This window comes from Schistocerca gregaria, chromosome 2 (assembly GCF_023897955.1).
Source record: "Schistocerca gregaria isolate iqSchGreg1 chromosome 2, iqSchGreg1.2, whole genome shotgun sequence".
Lineage (NCBI taxonomy): Eukaryota > Metazoa > Arthropoda > Insecta > Orthoptera > Acrididae > Schistocerca > Schistocerca gregaria.
Genome location: NC_064921.1, coordinates 500,330,729 through 500,357,667, shown reverse-complemented (window position 1 = coordinate 500,357,667; position 26,939 = coordinate 500,330,729). Strand labels below are relative to the sequence as shown.

The 26,939-nt window shown below is 42.2% G+C and overlaps 1 protein-coding gene across 1 annotated transcript in view; it reads left to right on the top strand.

The window, feature by feature from the left end:
* LOC126328344 (protein takeout-like) overlaps window positions 1-26,939 on the top strand; it is a 54,476-nt gene that overhangs the window by 14,232 nt on the left and 13,305 nt on the right. Inside the window, exons 2-5 of the mRNA XM_049996028.1 lie at window positions 7,468-7,560; window positions 16,580-16,718; window positions 20,885-21,018; window positions 21,131-21,283. Of these exons, the coding sequence (XP_049851985.1) occupies window positions 7,468-7,560; window positions 16,580-16,718; window positions 20,885-21,018; window positions 21,131-21,283 (519 nt within the window). The remainder of the gene's footprint in view (window positions 1-7,467; window positions 7,561-16,579; window positions 16,719-20,884; window positions 21,019-21,130; window positions 21,284-26,939) is intronic.

The following is a 26,939-nucleotide window of genomic DNA, read 5'->3' as shown; positions in this document are numbered from 1 at the left end:
GCTCGCTCACCGTAGATCTGTACCTACAGATTGGAAAATTGCGCAGGTCGCACCAGTGTTTAAGAAGGGTAGTAGGAGTAATCCATCTAACTACAGACCTATATCATTGACGTCGGTTTGCAGTAGGGTTTTGGAGCATATACTGTATTCAAACATTATGAATCACCTCGAAGGGAACGATCTATTGATACGTAATCAGCATGGCTTCAGAAAACATCGCTCTTGTGCAACGCAGCTAGCTCTTTATTCGCACGAAGTAATGGCCGCTATCGACAGGGGATCTCAAGTTGATTCCGTATTTCTAGATTTCCGGAAAACTTTTGACACCGTTCCTCACAAGCGACTTCTAATCAAGCTGCGGGCCTATGGGCTATCGTCTCAGTTGTGCGACTGGATTCGTAATTTCCTGTCAGGAAGGTCGCAGTTCGTAGTAATAGAGGGCAAATCATCGAGTAAAACTGAAGTGATATTAGGTGTTCCCCAGGGAAGCGTCCTGGGACCTCTGCTGTTCCTGATCTATATAAATGACCTGGGTGACAATTTGAGCCGTTCTCTTAGGTTGTTCGCAGATGATGCTGTAATTTACCGTCTAGTGACGTCATCCGAAGACCATTATCAGTTGCAAAGCGATTTAGAAAAGATTGTTGTATGGTGTGGCAGGTGGCAGTTGACGCTAAATAACGAAAAGTATGAGGTGATCCACATGAGTTCCAAAAGAAATCCGTTGGAATTCGATTACTCGATAAATAGTACAATTCTCAAGGCTGTCAGTTCAACTAAGTACATGGGTGTTAAAATTACGAACAACTTCAATTGGAAAGACCACATAGATAATATTGTGGGGAAGGCGAGCCAAAGGTTGCGTTTCATTGGCAGGACACTTAGAAGATGCAACAAGTCCACTAAAGAGACAGCTTACACTACACTCGTTCGTTCTCTGTTAGAATATTGCTGCGCGGTGTGGGATCCTTACCAGGTGGGATTGACAGAGGACGTCGAAAGGGTGCAAAAAAGGGCAGCTCGTTTTGTATTATCGCGTAATAGGGGAGAGAGTGTGGCAGATATGATACACGAATTGGGATGGAAGTCATTACAGCAAAGACGTTTTTCGTCGCGGCGGGATCTTTTTACGAAATTTCAGTCACCAACTTTCTCTTCCGAATGAGAAAATATTTTGTTGAGCCCAACCTATATAGGTAAGAATGATCATCAAAATAAAATAAGAGAAATCAGAGCTCGAACAGAAAGGTTTAGGTGTTCGTTTTTCCCGCGCGCTGTTAGGGAGTGGAATAGTAGAGAGATAGTATGGTTGTGGTTCGATGAACCCTCTGCCAAGCACTTAAATGTGAATTGCAGAGTAGTCATGTAGATGTAGATGTAGTATACGCTCAACTGCAGCGACTGATTTAAACTCAGCAAACTATCTGGCTACGCCAAAAGTTGATATCAGGCAGTTGTGTGATTCCCATAGTGACGAATTTACATTACAGGTGAAGTACAGATGTCCGATGTTATGATGTTTCTCAACTACCTAGAATGGATCATCAACACTTTGAAGTTATTTCAGATATCGTAGCGTCGCAAAACACTGCTGAGATGAGATCTTCGGGCCAGTAAATATAATAAGATTTTTATCATGATAGAATATCAGCTACCTATACGATTCACTATTAAAGAATCGTCTTAAGGTAAATATGTGCGCATACCTGTCGTGTCCCTAAAAACAATTTGTAAAGGATGTTGCTGGCACCTGCTTACAGGAGAATGTAACGTAAATATAAGGGTGAACTATATATAAACTGTAATTTATTAAAAGAAAGGCGAACGAACAATTATTAACTACTGAAATTAAAATACAAGTTTCAGTAAATCTTAGAGAAGACTTCACTGAACTCAGTTTTCTCATATAACAAGCGTTCAGGTTTATTCTTACGGTGGTTGTTAATTTCTCTTCCTATTTCAGATTGCTCAGCAGTAAACTTTTGGGAACTATGTGCAGAATTTCTAAATTGTATTTTAAATTCTCCATGGTATGTTTAATATTTAAAATGTCTAAACCCAAAGTTGATTTACTTCGTGTTGCTCAATAGGAGTGTTATTTAAGTCCTTAGTTAAAATTACCTACAGTTATCGTGTCGTCTCCCACGCATACATCCTCTGACACATTTTTTGTGACAACAAAAATCTTTTTATCACTTTAGAAAGATGATTACGATAATCCTTCAGTTGCCGCAATACATTTTGCATTTTACTAGGACTGGTTTGAATAGGTGAGTAATATTTTAAAACTATTATAGATGAGTCGAATTCTTTTTTATATAAGTCACCTTTTATTAGACTTATAAAACGTCTCACAGAATATTGATAAAATTAATGAGGGTGCACCCAATGAATTTTGTTTTCGATCTAGTATGGAATCCGACAGAGACTGTTGCAGGTCGCTTGACGTATCTTCTAATATATCTTGAGTCAAAATTGTGGATGCAGCAGAGATGTACAGTGAGTATCTAATCCATTGGAGAAACAGATAAAACTAGCAACACAGACACTATCGCGAATCAAAAAGCTAAACAGATTAATGCAGTGGTCGTCAGACTGCAGCCTGCGGACTGCACACGGCCCCAAACAAGTAGTTGTGCCACCTGCTATTCTCAGACAGAGTTTTTAACAATATGCATCTAAAAACGAACAGATGAATTCAAAAACGTCAAATAACGTTATGAGCTTCTTAAGAGTGCAGTTCTCCTGCTCAGTAACTAACAAAAATACTTGATTGACGTTAGTGAATTTAGCCGTGAGCTATGTAAAGTTGGCCGCTTACCTCAGAGGCAAGGATCCCTCTGTAGCGCGGCCACTACGAGCTTAGCGGATGTCTTCCAGTGCTGACAACTCACTGGCGTATGTGCAACATACCGATCAGCCGTTATGACATTAATTAAAATGTAAGTGACATGGACTCGTGAATGCGCGTTGTAGAGACAGTCATCTTCATATACAGTACTTATTTGTAGCAAGGAATGTGAAATTACATGAAGGCTTTTGTAATGCAACGCAATGAAAAGAAAATTTACATTCAAAACATTTAGGAAACATCTGTGGTCGTGTCTTGTATAGCACAGAGCATTTAAAAATAAATGCAATTACTGTTATAAATACTCTTGCTGCCAGTCTCATCACTTGACGGGACGCGAAAATTTCCGCAAACTCAGTCGGTCTTCATTGTGTTGCGGGGGACATGTAATTTTGATTTCGTAAAACGCTGGATGATACACTGCGTTGTTTTCTAATGTTTCTTCATTTCCGAACCATGGAACGTTTTTGTATTTGGTATAGACAGGATGGGTTGCTAGTAAAGACACTACATACCACAGCATCTAGTGCAAAATAGCCATGTGCAAGAAACCTTGTTACTAACTCCATAACATAAAATATATATGAAAGAAATACGTAACAATTTATATATATGACCCGGTTGCTAGTAAAGACACTACATACCACTACATCTAGTGCAAAATAGCCATGTGGAAGAAGCCTTGTTACAAACTCCATAACATAAAATATACACTCCTGGAAATGGAAAAAAGAACACATTGACACCGGTGTGTCAGACCCACCATACTTGCTCCGGACACTGCGGGACGGCTGTACAAGCAATGATCACACGCACGGCACAGCGGACACACCAGGAACCGCGGTGTTGGCCGTCGAATGGCGCTAGCTGCGCAGCATTTGTGCACCGCCGCCGTCAGTGTCAGCCAGTTTGCCGTGGCATACGGTGCTCCATCGCAGTCTTTAACACTGGTAGCATGCCGCGACAGCGTGGACGTGAACCGTATGTGCAGTTGACGGACTTCGAGCGAGGGCGTATAGTGGGCATACGGGAGGCCGGGTGGACGTACCGCCGAATTGCTCAACACGTGGGGCGTGAGGTCTCCACAGTACATCGATATTGTCACCAGTGGTCGGCGGAAGGTGCACGTGCCCGTCGACCTGGGACCAGACCGCAGCGACGCACGGATGCACGCCAAGACCGTACGATCCTACGCAGTGCCGTAGGGGACCGCACCGCCACTTCCCACCAAATTAGGGACACTGTTGCTCCTGGGGTATCGGCGAGGACCATTCGCAACCGTCTCCATGAAGCTGGGCTACGGTCCCGCACACCGTTAGGCCGTCTTCCACTCACGCCCCAACATCGTGCAGCCCGCCTCCAGTGGTATCGCGACAGGCGTGAATGGAGGGACGAATGGAGACGTGTCGTCTTCAGCGATGAGAGTCGCTTCTGCCTTGGTGCCAATGATGGTCGTATGCGTGTTTGGCGCCGTGCAGGTGAGCGCCACAATCAGGACTGCATACGACCGAGGCACACAGGGACAACACCCGGCATCATGGTGTGGGGAGCGATTTCCTACACTGGCCGTACACCTCTGGTGATCGTCGAGGGGACACTGAATAGTGCACGGTACATCCAAACCGTCATCGAACCCATCGTTCTACCATTCCTAGACCGGCAAGGGTACTTGCTGTTCCAACAGGATAATGCACGTCCGCATGTATGCCGTGCCACCCAACGTGCTCTAGAAGGTATAAGTCAACTACCCTGGCGAGCAAGATCTCCGGATCTGTCCCCCATTGAGCATGTTTGGGACTGGCTGAAGCGTCGTCTCACGCGGTCTGCACGTCCAGCACGAACGCTGGTCCAACTGAGGCGCCAGGTGGAAATGGCATGGCAAGCCGTTCCACAGGACTACATCCAGCATCTCTACGATCGTCTCCGTGGGAGAATAGCAGCCTGCGTTGGTGCGAAAGGTGGATATACACTGTACTAGTGCCGATATTGTGCATGCTCTGTTCCCTGTGTCTATGTGCCTGTGGTTCTGTCAGTGTGATCATGTGATGTATCTGACCCCAGGAATGTGTCAATAAAGTTTCCCCTTCCTGGGACAATGAATTCACGGTGTTCTTATTTCAATTTCCAGGAGTGTATATGAAAGAAATACGTAACAATTTATATATGTGACCCAGAAGAAGTAGTTTCCAGGTTCATTAAAAGGTTAGAATCACAGTTAAATGTTAGCTAGTGTTCTTGATTAAAAAAAATACTGAAAAACCTTAAAAATAGCCAGCATTCTAAGAGACGGAAACGTTTATGTGGCGGGCAATCAAAGCGTTAATTAATAATCTGCTCACACAAAGGACACAATAGCACTTCGTTAGGCAATCACACTGTCTCAGCTTAGGCGTCGTCGAGGGTGGCATTAATTTGAAACAGAACAGTCGTACGGAATGTTCCGAATAGCGCCGACTTTTAACGATCAGTACGAGGAACGGTGGTCAGTTTATCGTGCCTTTACTATAGCTAGCATATAGGGTGCTCATAACATACTAATTTGTGCAGGTAACCAATTAATAATAAGACGGTACGTGTGTGCCCCGAGAAACCGCACCACTGTTTCTGGGGGCAAGAAAGTTTGATGACCACTGGACTGATGGGTGCCGGTGCAATACGACACTATTAATGCCGCACATTTATGACCTATTTCATTCTTCTGTGTAGCAGATGGCTTGTAGATAGTTTAAGCAAACCCAGACACTAAGAATAAATAAAAACCGACCTGGACACCATCAAAATTAAGCTTTTAATTATCATTCGCTGACGACCGTAGGAGTATTGTCTAAAATTATTGAAAAAACGAAATGCGTAAAATGTAGATAAACTTTACAGACTTACTAAAATTAATTGTTACTCCGTGAAAGGCCGTCAAAATGAGAGAGAATTTATTGCTAACCAACTTTTCATCGTACATTAGTAAGTCTAGAGATACACTGAAGCGACAAAAGTAGTGCGATAGCGAAATGCACATATTCAGATGCCGGTAGTATCACGCACTTGAGGTATAAAAAGGCAGTGCATTGACGGAGCTGTCGTTTGTACTCAGGTGATTCATGCGAAAAGGTTTCCGACGTGATTATGGCCGCACGGGGAATTAACAGATTTGGAACGCGAAACTGTGGTTGCAGCTAGACGCATGGGACATTCCGTTTCGGAAATCGTTTGGGAATTTAATATTCCGAGATCGACGGTGTCAAGAGTGTGCCGATAACAGGAAATTTCAAGCATTAGCTCTCACGGCCTTCACTTAACGACCGAGGCCAGCGGCGTTTGCATAGAGTTTTCCGTACTAATACACAAGCGACACTACATGAAATAACCCCAAATATCGACGTGGGAGTACCATGAATGTATCTGTTAGGACAGTGCAGCAAAATTAATGGGTTATGGCAGCAGACGAACGACGCGAAGGCCTTTGCTAACAGCACGGCATCGCCTGAAGTGCCCCTCCTGGACTCGTGGCCACATTGGTTGGACCCTAGACAGATGGTCAGATAAGTCTCGATTTCAGTTCGTAAAGCTGACAGTAGGGTTCGCATGTGGCGTAGACCCCACGAAGCCTTGGACCCAAGTTGCCAACCAGGCCCTGTGCAAGCTGATGTCGCCTGTATTCACCACCTGAGGCCATTTGTAGCCATTCATTGACTTCATGATCCCAAAAAAAAAAACGAAGCAATTTTTATGGATGACAATGTGCCATGTCACCGGACCATTGTTGTTCGCGATTGGTTAGTAGAACATTCTGGAGAATTCGAGCAAATTATTTGACCACTCAGATCGCCCGACATGAATCCGTCCGCCAGGGTAGCCGAGGACGCTAACGCGCTGCTTCCTGGACTCGGGTAGGCGCGCCGGCCCCGAATCGAATCCGCCCGGCGGATTAACAACGACGGCCGGTGTGCCGGCCAGCCTGGATGTGGTTTTTATGCGGTTTTCCACATCCTACTAGGTGAATACCGAGCTGGTCCCCAAGCCCGCCTCAGTTACACGACGCGCAGACATTTGAAACACATTCACACTATTTCACGATTTATACTTGACGCAGACAGCTGGGGTACACTACTTCCGTCCCAGGGGGTGTGGGGTAGCGGCAGGAAGGGCATTCGGCCACACCTTAAAATTCACCATGCCAAATCCGTACTTAACCCTGCCGAACCTTTGCACAATGCGGGATAAAGCCAGTAGGAAAAGAAAGAAAGAATCGCCCGACATGAATCCCATCGAACATTTATAGGACACGATCTAGAGGACAGTTCGTGCACCAAATCTTGTTCGAGCAACATTTTCGCAGCTGTGAACGGCTATAGAGGCAGTAAGCTCATTATTTCAGCATGGGACTTCCAGTGACTTGTTGAGTCCTTGTTATGTTGAGTTGCTGTGCTACGCCGGGCAAAAGTATGTCCTACACATTTTTAGGAAATATCCCATGACTTTCGTCACCTCAGAGTATGTGGTATACAGTTTACTAATTTCTTTTTCAAAACAAGCATTACTTTATTTATTACATATGCAAAACCTGATGGATTTGTCTCATCTTTCTCAGAAGTAAGGTTCTACATTGTGTTGTGTTACAGCGCCGTACATAAAGCCATGCTCCCGGAACGACATCCATCTAGATGAGTGTGCTCTGCGCAGCGCACGAGCCGCCCTGCCCGGCATCATTAAAGGTGAGCTCCAGCGCAAATCTACGCACATATCTACACTTAGATCTATATGTAATCACACCGAACAAACAACGAGTCTAGTAATACCATGTAACTCCGCCTCTAGCCGTAATAGTTGCCTTAATTCGGCGAAGAAGAGCTTACCCAAGTTTCTTCAGGCATGTCACTCACTGACGGTTAGATCCCGTGGAGCTAGCATGTTGCAGGGAAACTGACTATCACTTTCACCCACTGCTCTAAACAATCCCACACATTTTCCATGAGCTTCTTAAGATCGTGTCATTTAATGGGCCAGCTAACGTGGTGCCTGTATGTTCGTCCAACTAGAAATTTGTAAATGCAGCCCTTTTATCTTGGAAGATGCGAGTCTATACAGTACTCGTACTTGATCACCAAGAGTGATGAAATAAACGGCCTGGTTCATGTTCATGAAAATCTGAATGAGTGGGCCCAGATCATGGTACGAAAAACACGCCCAAAAGATCACAAAACCATCTCCAGCCTTACCCGCACCATACATACACTTTGTGTTAAACAACCATCGGGCCTGGCGGAGCGCTCGACGCTCACGCATCACTTTAGAAACACGCAGAATCACGACTCGGCCAGTTTCTGCGTTGCTTGAACCATCGTATACGAGGCATGACTATAAAATAACGGGACTGATGCTGTAACGAAGTAGTTATGCGTGAGTCAAATATGAAAGACGAATAGCTGTGAAGCGTCAAGCCTTCTTAGTCGAATTCGGTATCTCTGGTGTCCGTAGACAATCAGTGTGGCCGTGGTCGTCCTTTGTCTAACAGCCGTTACTTTGTTTTCCAGGAAAAATTGTAAGTGTAATAACAGACCAATAACTTGTCGTGAAGTTTCGCGTGAAACTTGGAAAAACTGCTACGGAAGACTATCTTTTACTGAAGGAAGTGTACGGTAAAAGCTGTTTATCGCATATGCCAGCTTCTGAGTGGTTCAAGCGTTTCCTAGATGTCTGGGAAGATGTTAAAGATGATTCACACTCGGGACGCCCGTCAACATCAAAAACGGGAGAAAATGTCGAAAAAGTAAGTAATCTGATACGATCCGACCGTAGATTAAGTATTTGATCGATTGCTGAAACTGTAGGAATTGACAAAGAATGCATAAGGCCAATTTTACATAACCAGTTTAACATGAGAAAAGTGACTGCGAAAATGCTACTGAAAATTTTCACAATCGAACAAAAAGGAGCTCGTGAAAATGTTTGTACTGGCACTTTGAATAACACTGAAAATGACCCTAATTTCTTGGGAAGCGTGGTAACATTTGACGAATCATGGGTTTTCACTTATGATCCCGAACTGAGAGCCAATCCACGCACCTGAAGGGGCAAACTTCACCCAGAGCAAAAAAAAAGCTCGAATGAGGAAATCAAGATTCAAAGCGACGATGACTATTTTTTCGATATTCATAGAATTCTGTATCTTCATTGGGTTCCTGAAGGTCAGACTATTAATCATCATTACTGCCTTGAGGATCTTGTTCAACCCCGCGACAAAATAAGAAAAAAACGCTCCGAATTGCCGAATAACAAGACATGGGTTCTGTATCAAGATAACGCAAAACCGCTTTGTCTGTGACGAGGTTTCTAGTGTAATACAGCATCCCATTGTTAGACCATCCACCTTATTTGCCTAACCTAGCATCATGCTTTTATCTATTCCCCAAGCTCAAATCTACATTGAAAGGAACAAGATTTTACTCCGCTGACGCAATGCAAAAAAAGCGGCACGCATCATCAAGGAGCTCACAGAGAAAAACTTCTAGGACTGTTTCCATCAATGGAAAATTCTCATGTAGCGTTTTGGGGATAGAGGAGGGGAGTATATTGAGGGCGACTAAATACAATGTGTGATTGGAAAGTTTTAAGAATGTACCCGTTATTGCTTACTAGTTTGGCGGGCATGTACGCGGAGGGTGGTGAATGAGACATTGCCTTACCCTTGAACGTCCTCGGACAGGAAACTGCGTTTTCTTTTTTCAGTTAGTTGTGGCAGCTGGCTGAGTGCGGGCCTATTAGGGCTTGTCGCCGGATTTTGTCTGCGTGAAAATGGACGTAAAAACGGAGCAATGAGTTTGTGTGAAATTTTGTTTTCAAACCTGGAAATCAGCTTCTGAGACGTACGAACTATTAAAAAAGCTTTTGGAGATAATTGTAAGAGCCAGTCAAATGTTTTTGTCTGGTTCAACAAATTTAAAAATGGCCGCGAACCATTTGAAGATGAACCACGGTCTGGCCGTCCTTCCACCTCAAAAACGAATGAAAATGTTGTGAAAGTTCGCTACTTAGTGCGCTCTGATTGTAGACTTACAATTAGTGAGATGGCTTATGAACTTAATTTAAGTTCCTATGCAGTTCAGTCAATTTTAACTGAAGATCTGAACATGCGTCGAGTGTCCACAAAATTCATTCCAAAAGTGTTGTCAAGTGACCAGAAACAATACCGACTTGAAGTGTGCCAAAAACTGATTAATCAGACCAAAACGACCCAGATTCGGTAAATAGGTTAGTTACAGATGACTAATCGTGGGTATATGGATATGACCCTGAAACCAAAGTGCAGTCTTCGCAGTGGAAGACTCCAGGTTCATCACGGCAAAGTCGGTCGAAGGTGAAGACAATGTTGGTGATTTTTTTCGATTCTACCGGTATTGTGCATCATGAATTTACCCCTGGAGGACAGCCAATTAGTCAGGAATACTACAAATGTGTCCGTGAGCGTTTGCGCGAAAAGGTGTGGAAGAAAAGGCCTGCATTGTGGAAAGACAGGAGTTGAGTGCTACCCCATGACAATGCTCCGGCTCATCGTGCCTTCTCCATCGTTGACTTTTTGACCAAATTCAAAATTCCTGTGCTTCCACAACCGCCATATTCCCCTGATTTGGTCCCTGCAGATTTCTACCTGTTCCCTAAACTGAAATTTTCACTGAAAGGGAAGCGATTTGACTCGGTTGAAAACATCCAGGCAAATATGGAGAGCGTCCTTAACACACTTCAGGAAAAAAAAAGTTTCCAGGAATGTTTCCAAAAGTGGAAACACCGTTGGAATCAGTGTGTTCATTCAGAAGGGGACTGTTTTGAAGGAGATGTATCACAGTATCATGTAAGTACCACTACTGCACAATTACAAGCCCATTCTTAAAACTTTCCAATCACACTCCGTATGTATGTTCCTGAAATAAAATATTTTACAGCAATAGTCCCATTATTTTGTAGCCACACCTCGCATGTCCCGCCGTGAGTTATGGGCTTCTGCGAGGTACCCGACTACAAATGTTAATTGCATACAATTTCCTTCTCTGTGATCACTCGCAGATGATTTGAGGTGGGTCAGCGTTAACTGACTGAAGTAATACCAATGAAGTGGCCCGTAACGCAACAGATATAAAGCAGGAAATCCAGCCCCATACCCCAGATAGGGGACCCAGCTGCCTTCTGTTGATGCTCCAAAAGCACTACCAATACAGCGTACATTATTCGAAGTCGTTATAGCCCGGCATGATCTTTCTTACATCTACATCTTACTCCGGAATCCTAACAATATGAGGCGGAGGCTACTTCCCACCCTATTCCTTGTTTCACCCTCGAATAGTGCATGGAAGGAACTACTGTCGACAAACCTCTGTGTTAGCTCTAATTTCTCGAATGTGTCAGTCGCGATCATTTCGCGAGGTGTATGTGGAAGGAGATAATGCGTTGTCCGACTCTTTCCGCAAAGTGCTCTCCCGAAATTTAAAAGTAAACCTCTGCGTAATACACAACGCCTCTCTTTTAACGTCTAGCACTGGTGTTTGTTGAGCATCTGCGCGACGCCCTCGACTAGACGATCCCGTGAAGAAACACACCGTTATTCGTTATATTTTCTCTATATCTTCTATCAGTCCTCCCTTGTAAGGCTCCCACATTGATCAACAATGCTCAAGAATCGGTCGAACAAGCGCCTGGTAAGCCCCTTCCTTATTTCCTCAATATTCTTCCGTGAATCTCAGACCAGTACCTGTCTTCCTACTATTTGTTTTATGTGATCTCTCCACTTAAGGTCTCTCTGGATAGTTACTCCTAGATATTTTCGGCAGATACTGTTTCCAGCAATTTGTCATCCCATAGTTTAGTTATACAGCCGTGAATTACTTTTCCAATGTACGAGCTGTATGTTGCGAATATTTACGTTCAGGGTGATCTTACAGTTCCTGCACCATTCATCAATCCTCTGCAGCTAATTCGGGAAACTGATACTGTCTTCTGGCGTTGCTGTTTTCTTATAGACAGTCACAACATCTGCGAACAGTCTTAAGAAGCTCCCGACGCTTTCTTCTCGGTTATTTATGTACAGTTTAACCAGTAACGATCGTATCACACTTCTTTGGGGCACTCCGGTGTTTACGTTGAGGCTGTTGGTTTAGTTCCGTTAAGAGCGACGTGTTGAGTTACATCTGCAAGAATGTCTGCAATCCAGTCACAAATCATGTCCGATACTCGGTAAGCTCCTTTTCTTTTCTTTTCTTTTTTCGCGAAATGGCAGTGCAGGTCGATGTAAAACGCCTTCCGGGAGTCAAGGAACTCGTCGTCAACCTGAGTGCCACTGTGTACAGCGCTATGACTCTCATACATGAACAGAGCGAGTTGATTTTTGTATAGATTTTCGTTCTCCAAAAATGTAATTCTTGAGCATAAAACATATCCCCTAACTTCACCACGGTACACGCGCATTAATGAATTGATGAAGAGATATTACTTTCACCACTATTCCTTACTTTTCATTGATTATAGATAGCGACGAATGCTTCGCGATGATTGTCGTTACTATTGTTGTTTCTTTCCGAGGAAGCTTGGTTTATTAGCGATGCAAGGAATTAATGGCAGATAAGAAAAAAAACTGACGAGACTCGAACACAGTATGTACAAACTGCCACCTTGATCTTGGTGAGTTGCGCTTATGCCGCTACACAGAGGCTGGTCCTCTCATATAGTATTCAATAGCCTTGTAAATCTTTGAACTTCGATCTCTTGAAAAGACTTGACAAGCGCGTCGTTAAACGTACTACAATCGTGCGTAAGATCAACAATATCGGTGATCCGTTGTGTGTATGCCTCCCTTGCAAGTTGCAGAGGTGCCAGCGAACATTTCTAATCATCACAATGACGTGTTAAATTCCGTATCTCTTCAAAGTGTCTTGTCAAATGAAGGTGCCTGTCAGGTCAGCATATCAAAATGCTGGTCCTTTACCAATTATCAAGAAGCGGCAATGTGCCACCATTGTTAAACAAGTGCAAAGTGGGAGGAATACGAAATGCTATCTGTAACTAACGACTTGTCAGGACAATTACAGTATACGCTACAATTTTGCTAGTAGCGTGTGCTTCGTATTGTGTATGGGTATCAAGTGAAATGTGAAATCCATTTCAGTTCCTTTTCTAACCCTTCAGCTTTTCGAGACGGGAACTGGTGTCGTTTCTCCGCGAATAACAGCATGAAAAAGAAGGCACCCAGAAGCTTCTCACCTAATGGCTGTGGGCTACCAATTCCTCTTTCCCTTCTACCATTGACCTGTGATACTGTAGGGCAAATAAAATGTTATAAAATAACTTCGATGGCCTTACTATATGGTTAGAAAGATAATTTGTTGTAGCATGCAACGTCAGCTAAATAATTCTATGCTCAGGGGGATGCCTCTGCAACACGACCGAAACACCTGTTATTTTAGAATTCAAAGTATTTAATAAAATTATGAGGCGATACACCCAGAAAGATTTTAATGAGATTCGTGAAACACGTTCCTCTGAATCACGAATGGAATTTAGGCAGTCGTAGAAGTAATACAGTAATAGAAAATTGTTTCAGTTCTTATTCTGGGTGTTCTACAGTAGTTGAGTTAGGTGACTATTTAACATTCTACACAGGAAAAGCAAAGTAATTCCACCCTTTAATGAAAATTACATATAACAGGAATGTAGGTCACGAGTTTATTGATGACGAAAATCTCTCGATTAAGTAGACTGATATCTAACGCTTACCTTATTGAAAAATGTGCGGATTAACAATATAAGACTCGTTGTCTGCATTGTACGAAATAAATTGCAATGATAATAGTTGGTAAGGAGGAAGCCAAGATCAAATATGTACCGCTGAGCTGCTTTCACCTCATTCTTTCAACTTATGCCCCGGTTTATAGTCTCCTTGACGTATTAGTGAGCGTCCTTGTTTTCGATTCATGCTGAGTGCCTTTTCAGGGGTAGAAATATCTGTATCGTGGTCCTCTTTGACTCAAAAGCCCAAATAAATTGCTTCGACAAAATAAGAAGAGCAATTCAGTTAGTTTCAGTGAAATGAAAGCAAAGGATCGTTTGGGATGAAACCAATTAAAATGCAATCACATGCCGAACCCGAAACGTAATGAATATGTCTTGACTAGTGAACATTTGTGAAACATCAACATATTCATTACATTTAGCATTTCTGAATTGTTTTCATTGACATTATTTCACGTTTTCAGAGAGATGAGGTACTGGCAGAAGTAAAACTGTGAGGACGAGTCGTGAGTCGTGCTTGGTTACCTGAGTTGGCAGAGGGCTTGTCCGTGAAAGGCAAAGGTCCCGAGTTCGAGTCTCGGTCCATCACACAGTTTTAATCTAGTGGAAACTTTCATCACTTCATGTCATTGCATCTCCATTGATTTCATCCGCATTGATATTTACATTTCATTTCCGTGAATAAAATTAAGTTGATATTCTTTATTGAAAATTAAGAGGCATGCATAACTGTGTACATTCATAATTGTTTATAATTTCTTTGTATTTTTTTAGCTTTTATTAACACCTCTGTTCTTTTAGGCATACTTTCCATTAGTTTTTTTACAACTGTTTTGGATATCTGCGCCCTGTAACCACGATTGTGTCAGCAATTTAATCAAACAATCCTTCTTTGTGACGTTCTGTATTCTTATCATTTTCTTAACTATTTCGCGTAGATTTTTGATTGGGTTCATATCTGGGCTGTTCCCAGACCACTGGAGCACAGTAAAACAATTTTCATCCAGGAAATTTCCCACATTCTTTGCGTAGTGCTACATCTTGCATAAAACATGATCTTCACCACTAAATCATTCTCTAGTCTGAGGCAGCGGTCTGTCTATTTACCCTTCGATTTATTGCCCTTGATTCATAGAACCTTCAACAATGTAGGTGTTTCCTGTATCCACCCTTGAGGAAACACTCCAGACCTTAACTGAAGTGGATGTTTGACATTTCTCGTACACCGTCTTGGTGAGAAAGTCCTCCGATTCTCTGCTCCTCACATACTGGCTGCTTTCATCTGTGGCGCAGAACACTGATTCATCGCTGAAACATATCTAGAAGAAATATTAAACCTTTTGTTACTACCACACTTTGCAGTAATAAATTTTTTTATTGATATTCATAGGCAAGTTTTGCTAGTCATGTTGACCATATGCATAAATTGTTGAAGTTCATCATTTGGAAATGAGTTTATTTAATGAAATGTGTATCAATGGATAAATGTTTAGTAAATATTTTTTTTCCAGTCATCAACAGCCTAGTTCTGTAGGGGTTTTCCCCAGTTTAACTGCTTTAAGGCCATTCCTGGGGTGAGCTTGGGCTTAAGTGGGGGTCGATGTGCTAGCAGGCCTGCGTTACACAAGACTTTCCCTACAGTTGTAGTTGACGCAGTTTCTCCATAATCCTCCAACTGTACACAGAGTTCCATACTTGTAGCTTTACGATTTGAAACGACCATATTTTTTCGTTTTCGCTGAACTCTACTACTCCATTTTGGTTTTCTTTCACATCCGCCTGCGCATTGCTGCTGATCAACAAAGTTTTTGTATTTACACACTTTAATATTATTCATTGCCTGTTATGAGATCCAGAACCTGGAAGCAATTTGATGCCGTGTGTATCGCCCTTCTGGCAAAAGTGTCCTGAAAACAGCAATTGTTGTGGGTGAAATGATTTTCTTCATACACATAGTATCAAACTGTATGTCTCCAAATGAAATGAATTAAACCACTCAATTGGTTACATGGAATTAAGTCAAAATAGCTTACGGAAGCCGTTAATCACTGATCAAACGAATGAACATCACTAATATTCCAAGTAATCAACACAACTCTCAAAAAATTCTCGTTAGATGATATACGTAGGACTGCAAAAATATATCCGATTTTCAGTTTCAGGATCTTTCAGTCACTGTAGCCAACCCATGCAATTCAGTACTCTCTAAAAAAATGCTCAAACTTGCCTCCAGACACTTATAAAAGTTTGACTGTCCATTCGGTGGAAGTTCATGTAATCATCAGATTCTGAGTGTAACAACTTTTCTTTTAGCGCCTTTTGATGGATATATCGTTTTTAACTCTCCTTTTCAATCATTCCCTGCAGCAGCGTCTTGTTTTCTTTTTCTTTATACACAGTGAAAAAACAAAGGAAGAAATGCATTGTCTGCATTAGCTGCCATTCCAGCTTGTGTCAAAATACTTCACAGCGCGGCACATACAGCTCGAGAACTGGTTCAAAAGTGATAAACTTGGTTTGCACTTGTTTGATAAACGTGTCGGAAGCCAACAGCGAATTTTACAATCAAATTTTATCGCTTACAAGGGCCTTGAAGTCGTCAATTGTTATTAAAACAGAGGGGTTTGCGAATACACAGCTCTCATTCTACTTATAATGTCAGTTTTCCCAAATTGGAGCTGCTATTTCTCCTTCACGAAGCTTCTTAGTTGTAGTCACGATGCTGGGTGGATCACTTTCAATTCCTCAAACGACCAGAAACATCAAACCCGAGCCCTCCACTTGCCAATTCATCAATATTATCACTCAGTTCCAGAGCCGAAATGAGTGGATTTGAACTGCAATAAATAACGTACTGCTTTTCTTTACGCTTGATGCAAAGAGGCAACGACCTAACTGCGTCTGACACGATATGGGCAGGTAACAATGTTTACCAAACTACGTGCGCTCTTCCGACAGGAGACCGCAAGTTCGGCGTGCAGCCGCTGGACCCTCTGCGGCTGACGGAGGTTCTGCTGGAGCAGGGCCGCGGCCTCAGCCTCGCTCTCCGAGACGTCGACGTCGTCGGCCTGCATGCCACCGACATCAACAGCGTCCGGTCAGTACCCAGTACCCGCACAAATCTTATATTGTTGCCAACATACTGTGAGATGCCCGCCGCCGAGCAAGCCAGACATTTCCCTATACGCCGCACAGCCGACATGATATCAAACGCTCCTTCAACAATAACGTGACAATCATACAATACAGACTTCCGCGGCCGGTATTTGCGTAATCGCTGACTCTTGTTTTATCGATAAGGCGCAAATAACTGCCTATCGTTTCGTCTTCCAACGTTAGAGATATCATCAGAGGCTATTAACGACTCAAAAGCATATCAGACTCGAACAAACTCAGTAAGCCTAACTGTGTACTGTGTATATGCTCACGCAACAATCGGTCGTGACGTCATCAGACCGCGGAGTTTTCAGACGACATGTTGTTTTGGTATGTGGATGATACTTTCTCTATATGACTTCATGTAGAAAAAAAATGCTCTTTATTTCTAAATTTTCCGAATAATATTAACTATAAGATAAATTTCACTATGCAAAAAGAGAAGGAAAAGAAGTCAAATTTCATTTTTGGATGTTCAGGTACTTAGAAAATGTGACGGCATTTCAGGGCGTAAAGTCAGCACAAAGCCCAATCAGACGGACAGTTACCTGCACAAAAATTCCAGTCACCATCCCAGGCAGAAAAGGGGAGTGATAAAATCATTGGTGGACCAGACTAAATAATTTGAGAGTCACAGTACTTGGAGAGCGAGCTCGATAGTTTAAGAAGTGCCTTCAGAAGAAACGACCGCCCTGACAAAGAGATAAGTAGGGCATTACAGCCTTAAAAGTCTAGAATGTAGAGATTCTAATTTTAAAAAAAATCAACTAGAGGAAAATTTTTCGTTCTATTTGTGAAATCTGTCACAGGTTGCATCAGCAAAGCAGTCAGAAAAAAACGGTGTTGATCCAGTGTTTGAACATAACACCCGTCGCTTGACACAGCAGGAGTACACAAAATCCCTTGCACTTGTGACCAGGTGTACATAGGAGACACAAAAAGCATTAACACCCGCCTTAAGGGACGCAAGAGCAATTCTCATTTGGGCAAGACGGATAAATCAGCAGTAGCAAATCAAACACTAGGACCGTGAAACTACGAAATTCGTTTCCCTGACACTGTCGGTTTAATAAGATCTAGTAATTACGACTCTAGAAGGCCATAAAAATTCAAAAGGATTGAAATCAAACAAGTTGTGGCCTTTAGTGTCAAATACAACAGTGCCAACTTTTCTCTATAACAGGTTCCATAGTGCATGTCAGCGAGCCTTCGTCATCTTAGACTGTGGTTTGATGACAGCACGAACCGACCGTTGAGTGGATACATGTAAACAGTTCATCTTGCTGACCTTGTTAGTCTGTAAGTGCATTCTGAGTCGTTAAAGCCTCTGATGATGTCTCCAGCATTTGAAGACGAAACATTAGGCAGAGAATTATGGCTTGGACCAAGACCTTATGCCCGATTGCAGCCGATACTTGGGAGCCTACGAATTAGTCAGTATAAGTAGTCTGCAGAGGTGGTTTGTTCAAATAACACAGGCGGAACATGATACGCCACCCGCGCTGTCATGGGTTCTACAACCGCTGTACCAAGCTTGTCGGGGGGAAAATTAACCTTTAGCGAATTTTGAGCACAAGATTGTGCAATATTGTTAAGGTAGTGGAAATAACAGGTTGTTGACTTAAAACTGTGTGCACATCAGTCCAAAAAGTTACCTGATTTTATTCCTAGCATAATACGCGACGTCAGCGCAGTAGCTGAGAGGAGAGGAGAGGAGAGGAGAGGAGAGGAGAGGAGAGGAGAGGAGAGGAGAGGAGAGGAGAGGAGAGGAGAGGTGAGGAGAGGAGAGGAGAGGAGAGGAGAGGTGAGGAGGGATGGGGAGGGGAGGGGAGGGGGGAGGCTGCGTAGAACACCTGAAGCATTAAACCCATCATCTTAACTTCCTTCTGTATTTTATTAACGTAGTCTCAAAAACTTTTTGAACTGGCGGTATTTTTTCGAATATGTGAAAAATACATTCGACGCAAGTATTATTTCATAAAAACACCATTTTATGTGCAAAGTATTGTCACAACAGTTTTATTTACACATTTTGTCCCGTTAATGGTCTGCCACGAGTTACTACGAACTTTCACCACAGTATTTTCGACTGAGGTTGATTATTTCCATTGTTAACAAAGCTCGCCTAAAAATCGTTTGAGGAAGTAGCTCGCTCAGCGAATCAGTTGGACAGTCAGAACACTCGCGAAGTATGACAGCTATTTCTTTCAACAAGGTTACTTGTATGGTGTTTTGCAATTCTGCCCTACGGTTCTGTCACTAATTTTAAGTTGAGCCATATTTTGCCTTTAAAGGCTTTGTCTATCAAGTTTAAATCCATTCTGATACAACAGTTTGCTCATTTTATGTCACCAATTGCCAGTGTTAGATTTACAGCTTCATAATCCAGGCAGACTATATACTCGTACAACTGATTTTTCGAGGATTAATTCACAGTACAACTAAGCTGCAACAATAATGTCCTTTGTGCATTACTCTTTTGCCTCCGCTTTCCGTGATGTTAAGCGACATTCGAAAGTTTAAATATACTGGATGAGAAAGAGAGAAGATATTCTTTTTCGTCACTTTGTCGAAACAAATTCGAAGTTCGTTGAAGGCAATTTAGAGGGTCCACATTGTAATTATAGTTTTAAATGTTTCAGATAGATGTAGGAAATAGGCTGTCTTTCCACTCAGCGTAGACAAAACTCGTGAGGTATTAAAATCCGGAAGTCAGCTAGAGAAATTTGCGTGAGAAGTAACGTAATATATTTATTTTTTGTTTCTATTTCATTACTTATCTTTGTTTTATATTCTTTCCAAATAATTATAGTGTCTTTATATATGTGTAACTATATTGTATAAATTAATATCGTAACATTACATTATTAGAGTCAATAAAAATGTGTACTGTTTATAGAATATTTGGTGTAGCCTACTGCTTGTATTGTTTTATACATCCTGTTTCAGACACACAGAAGGCAAGTTTTATGACTGCAATAAATAAATAAAAAAATTACGGCGAGTAAAATGTTACTTGTGTGATGTTTTACAGCTCTGCCCTACGTTCCTTTCACTAATTTTAGGTAGAGCCAGATTTTGCCCTTTAAGTGTTTGTCTATCAAGTTTAAATGTATTTCTGTCCAGTTTTTACGCAGGAGTTAGTGCAGGCAGTAATGGAACCTTAACACCTTTCTTACGCACGTCTTCTATAAGCGACTGTGGAAAAAGATTGCACCGAAGCCAAATACATCATAGCAGTAGTCTGTAATGTACATGCATTAGCTTAACACACAGCAAGCGACCTTGCGCGACGCTGATCAAATCCACTTGCTTTTTAACAAACGTTTGTGTGGTAAACGGGAATGTGTTTTTAGAGGGATTTCCACTCTTTAGACCCCAAAGACGCAACAAACAGTTAAAATATGAAGACATACTGAACAAAATTCATACAATTCACTGACGGGAAGGACACACAATTTTACTTTCCTATTGTAGAGACATACAGACTAGAGAATTAAAAACAAAATAAAATAAATGGTTCAAATCACGAATGGACGACTGACCATGGTTAGCAAATTTGGCCACAGCGAGACAATGGCTTAAGAAAGACGAGAGGAGGCAATGATCTTTACAACGTGGACATATCTCTTATGGATAACAATGCCAGATACGTGAAATAATGGACCATTTACATTCACGGATTTTTTGCCATCAAATTTACAAACAACGCTGTCTTCTAAATGCTGAGATCCAGAGAGCATGTGACAGCAAGAGACATGTTTACTGTGGGCAGGGAAATGGAGGGATACTTGACTATTGGTAATACGTCTCAAATAATTAGATACGTCGACTGAATCGAAGAGGTACATACTCAGGTGACAGGAAAAATCAAACTACAGCCTATTTCGGTTATATTACTCCTGTTATTTCAGGCACTTCTGCTGAGATGCATGTAGTTTACAGGATATGAAGTAATTTGCGAACTTCCATAATTATTCAGCGCAATGAGAAAGTAGGCTCTCGATATGGTTTGAGTCTTAAAGAGACCTTCGCGTATCTGATCTTCGCAGTTGTCTTTTGTAACTTCACAATCTAATAACGATTTTTTTTTACTCTGTATTTTAGCCTTGATCTTCCCAAGGACACCGTGATTGTCAACCTTACTGTACCGCACATAGAAATTTTGGGAAAATACGTAGTGAAGGGGAAGATAATGGTACTGCCCATCACCGGAAAGGGAAACGCGAACATAACCCTTGGTAAGTAAATTTCCGTCCTGCAGTAACATCTAAACTCAAAAATGTTTCTTGGCGTCACGGATTTCTGAGATAATAAGCAGCCCCGTCTTCACGTGTTTCCTTCGTTTTTCAGACGACGTGCGTGTGTCTTACACGTTCCAACACGACCTCGTCAGGAAGGCTGATGGCAAGCAGTACATCAGGGGTAAGAACAACTCACTGACGCTGACTGCTGGCTGGGGCAGTGCGCACCTGGACAACCTCTTCAACGGCGACAAAAGATTGGGTAAATTGCGCGTTCAGTTTTGAAACTTAAGTTCATTAAACACACACTATATGAGCACTTCAGTATGACCACCTAATTAACACAGTGTAGGTTCTCCTTGGCCTTCAGTGTAGTCGTTCTGACGTGCCTTCGGCATCTGTTACCTAAAAGACTTATGGCTTCCTGATCTCCACCCCACTAAATGATGAACAACATATGTTTTGCAATGTTGTTGCAGCAGTCTGTTTATGTACTGATCTAAGGCAACACGAACTGTTGCAATAGACTAACTCCAATCACTGTACTTTTTCTATGGCTGCGGTACACAGTTGTTTCTCTCAAAATGATATGCATGAGGTCAATTACCACTGAAGTTAAAGACACAAGGTCTCAGGCTCAGGCCTCGATAATAGTCTCGGTTCTGCGAGGGAGAGAGTCTATAAGTTTCTTCAAGGATGCTGTATTCAATTAAAGCCGCTCATTGATAATTAGATCCCCAACAGCCACCAAATTGTGGGGATGCTGTTTGCTGCATTTGAGCCTGTGTTCCAAACGGTCTCAGGCATTGTACATCGGATTAATACTGAGTGATTTGGTGGCTCAGTTGAGCAGCGATAGGATACTTAAGCCTTCATCGAACCAGAAACTATATATGCAGTCCTGTGAACACGACTGTTATCGTCTCGGCTGACGTGAGTGCCCACAGTGTATTCGTCGTAAAGTTGTAGAAGGTAGGACAGCGCCAAGAATGTTGAGATAAGCGTCCTGGTTCGTGTTCACGTTAACCTGAATGAGTAAGACCAAGTCAGTGTACGAAAATTACCCCAAAACATTACAGAACCATCTCTGGTCTGCGCTACACCTTCCATACTCTACAGATTAAATGTCTCGTTGGGCCATCGGTCCACTCCACGCTTTGCGTCATTTGAAAAGAGGCAAAATCTCGATCGTCGGACCACACTACATGCAACCAATTTCTGTGTTGTTTGGCCCACAGAAGGCGTGGAGCTTTATATGCCGCCTGAGCAACGGCCTTTTGCGAAGATTCCGACTCCAGATGTCCATTGCAAGCAGTTTCCTTCGCAATGTTCGTTTGGAAACTGGTTCAGATGGACCTCCTTTCACTGACAGCACGTCTCTCTGTTGGGTTTTATACCGATTATTTATCACTGCCAAGGCATTGTATACATCTCCACTGCTTTTGCACCATATTACATGGCTGGTTTCCTTGTAGTAAACGATGGATAGTCCACGTCGGTACTCTAACGAATCGGGCAACTTCATTCACAGTGTGGTCATGGGCACTTCCAACTTCGCTATCTGCTAGTCTCTTCTGTCAGGTCTTCACAGCGACCCATCTTACTACATGGACTGCATACAACCGATTGGAAATAGACGTCACTTCACTACAATGACTTAGTCAGCTGTGAAATGTCACATGACGTCCTAGAACAAGTTCTACGCCATTTACAGCGCTCCAAAGCGACTATAGTGTATTGTTGTAAGGGGTTGACTAGTAGTTTGTCAGGTGTGCTTAGCTCAACATTTTTTATCAAGGTTTCCTTTAAGTGCCACAATTCATATTCCAAATGGAATTTCTCACTGACTTCTAAGACCATGTTCACTGTGTTAATAATCATCACTCGTTTTTTTTTTTTTTCATTAGGATTTCGAGGTCTAATAGCTGCCACTATTCATTCAAATGTGATTCATCGTGTTTTACAATTTATCCCGAGTTTTTCCTTACGTCATTATATCTTACGCAAGCTATACAGACTTCCTTTCTTGCCAGCAGAAGTGAATTTTGAGCGTAGACAAACTAGAAACAGTTGGACTCATGTAGTAGGTATGCATTACCACAGGCCTTAAAAAGATTTTCCCCCAAACGCCTTCATATCAAAACGCTTTACAGGGGCACGGTGAAGAACCCATCTCAACACCGTAAATATTGCCGAAATGGAAAGTGCTGTTTGTGTGTGGTTTTCACACAATGGATTGGTAGTCAAAGGCTCGTATGTTTGCCAAAAAACTTAGTAAGAATACTTAGAAAGTTATTTTCAGCCATAATGGCTAATGTTTGTATACCGTGACTGTATGAGAAAATTATTTATTTCAAGTTTCTGCTACCAGTCACTTTTTATTTTATGTTTAATCTAACATAACGCAACGTGTTTCGAAAACATTTTGTTCATTTTCAAGCGTTTGTACATACATATATACATCGAGAAATGTTACTTAAAATAAACAATTTCAAATTAGATTAATCTAGAACACTTTCTTTTTTACTGTAGCTGCTGGTGTGGCATTTGGGGGGAAGTAGGGGGCCAGTGTATATATAGAGATCGAAGTCAGTGATGTCTTCTGCTGGTTTTCTTCTCTGTTGTTGGTTATGTATCTCACAGCCTGTATCGGATGCAGATAGATTTGCATCAGTTATGTGTTACTTAGAAAGTATTTTTTGTGCAAACATACATTTTAAAACTGAACAACCCTTATTCATATTCACAACTAAAAGTAACCTAAATACGACTGTCAGTGGTGTTTGTTGCAGGGTTCTATAGCGAGTAGTTTACGAGATATCTTTTTTTTTTTTTAAAGTTTCCACAGCGACACTTCTTTGTGCCATTCAGCCTGCGTAGTTGCTAGGTATGATAATGTTATTTTTGCTTACAGCAAACTTGTTTTGTTTCTTGAGTGCATTGTGACTTGCTAGTCAGTCAGATACGACAGTCCATGCAGTAGGTCGTTTGGGGACGATGGGATTTACCAATGCATAGAAAGCTGACATGCTCATGTTGTATGGAGAGTATAGTAAGAATGCAGTTTGTTCTTGTACGGTGTATGCTGCAGGATATCCCAACAGACGTCATCTCGGCAATTAGTTATCAACTTCTTCACCCAGTTACTTAAAAGTGGTAGTGTAGGACCTAGACAACGTAACGGAAGGAAACAAGTGACGAAAGAAGAGGGGCGAAATGAAGGTTCTTCCTGCTGTTGCAGTTCATCCGCATGTTAGCTCCCACACAGTCGCATGAGGAAGTGGCATGGCTCAGGCAAGCGCCCTACACATTCTCCATCGACCTAGATTCCATCCCTGTCAAATCTCTCTCCATCAACAACTGCATGAGCTGCGCGGAGTGGTCGCGCGGTTAGAGGCTCCATGTCACGGACTGCGCGGCCCCTCCCGCCAGAGGTTCGAGTCCTCCCTCGGGCGTGTGTGTGTGTGTGTGTGTGTGTGTGTGTGTGTGTGTGTGTGTGTGTGTGTGTGTGTGTGTGTGTGTGTGTGTGTGTCTGTGTGTTTTGTTCTTAGCATACGTTAGGTTAAGTAGTGTGTAAATCTAGGGACCGATGACCTCTGGAGTTTGGTCCCTTAAGAACTCGCACACATCTGAACATTTTAAGGTGCATGGAAACGATTATGAGAATCGGTTTAGCTTCTACACAAAGGCATTAAGACAGGATACTCCAGAAGTATCATGTAACTTGTTTAGTGATGAATTCACGTTTACCAGTGGCGAGGTAATTTGCCAAAACGTGCACTATTGGTCTGTTGACAATCCCTGTTGGCTTCGTCTGGTGGAAAGTTCACAGAGTGTAAACGTGTGGCGTGGGATTCACACTGTACAGCTCGCCTTTCCTTACCTAAATATCTCGAACAATGAAACCATTCCAGAATGGCAGGAGACGAGATACTGGCAGAAGTAAAGCTGTGAGTACTGGGCGTGAGTCGTGCTTCGGTAGCTCAGATGGTAGAGCACTTGCCCGCGAAAGGCAAAGGTCCCAAGTTCGAGTCTCGGTCGGGCACACAGTTTTAATCTGCCAGGAAGTTTCACAATGAAGCCATTATCCAAGTTTCACATACACAAATCTATAATGCGCTAGAAATTAGTGCAGTTTTAAACAGTGATTTAATAGTTATGTTCTAGCCTAAATTATGTTTAAGACACTATAATACTTTTATCCGCCCCCAAATGGAAGATATGCTTTGTTGTGCTCTCTGATTTTCAGTGTTTTGAATGGTACACACTGACGACCAACGCTACAGTGTTCATCTTCCGTACGCTACTGTAGAAGTTGTCACTAAACCACCTACGTACAAAATTCGTGTATTTCGAAGGCTTAGCTAAAAATAGATAAGTCGACTCTTATTTTTCCTTCTTCAACGAGCGGGAAATTCATTCGAAATTCTAAAATTTTCTTGTCGTTTCCTTATATCTTTCATCGATTGTATTAAAAACTGTATTTGTGATAAATCATGGATTTGAAACGATTACAAGTGAAGTGTAAAATTAGCACCTCTTGTTAGCTACAAATTATACTTGTGTTTCCTACAATTTTCTGCAGTTGTCTCCTCGTTCAAATAATCGTTCCTCCTAATTTCATAATACATCTGCGAAATTAGTTATATTTTTTAGAGTTTTCGGTAGCTTTTAATTTTTGTGCAAAGCTTCTTTTGTAGTAAACCGATGTTGTGAGTTATAGAAGTGTATTCCATTAACTTTGGTAGCAAGAGGGTGTCTCAAAAGGTACGGCACAGTTTGAATATGGTATAGCACCCAAACTAATTAAGATACTCGCACCATGTTCGGCTTATGCGACACACTGTCTCTAAACGTTTATATGCAATTCGATCAGTTTCAACACGTGCGCCTCCTGTGGCACGCACACCATCCAGTCTGTATTCCAGCTCTAATCACACCTGGCAAAACATATCTGCATCAACTTTGACAATGGCAGCAACAATTCGGTTGTTTAAATCATTGATGCGGATGACACGAGTTTGGGAGACTCTGTCCTTAGCATACCCCACATAAAGAAGTCCATTGGTGCAATGTCAAACGGCCTTGGAGGCCAGGAAATTGGACCATCCGTGCCTATGCACCAATCTGGAAGTGCCTGGTCTAGAGCATTTCGCACAGTCAGAGCCCAATGTGGCGGTGCACCATCTTGTTGGAGACTGTATGTCTTGGCAGTCTGCCAGTTCTTCCCAAATAGCTCTGGCATATCAAGGAACTTGTCAGAATGAACTGTTGTTTTCTGTGGAAAAAAAATTGTCCACAATACTGCCAACCATCAAACAACTCAACACGTTAACTTTTGGGCTCTTACATAGTTCTTCCGTCACAGTATATGATTTGGTTGCGCTCCAGATGTGAATACTATATTTGTTTACCTTTCGACAAATGTTAAACTTTGCTTCATTAGAAAATACCAGGTTGTTTAGATCATTTCCATCCATCTCTAAATGGTGAAGAACACTAACAGCAAATAGCATATGTTGTGGCTTGTCGTCTGGTTTCAATGCACGCAACAGCTGTAGTTGGTATGGATACAGCTGTTAACATTTCCAAAGGATCCGTGCAGCTCCTGCGATGCCCTCGAAACAGGCTTCTGCGATTAACGCTGAAAATCCACTGCAACTGTTCTGCGTGAGCTTAACTTCTTCTAGTCATCCAGTATGATCCTTCACATCAACACTTCTTCTCAGCATGAAATTCCTGTACAACCTGTGTGTCAACATCTGCAAGGATGGGTGCTTTCTGTGCCATGTTTCGAAGTTCCTTTGAACGTGCATGTCCGATTTGGTCTGAATAGACCATTCCACACGCTGAGTCTTTTCATGAACCATTATCATTACGCTTCCCTCACGGCAACGTAAGAAACACACAAACAAAAA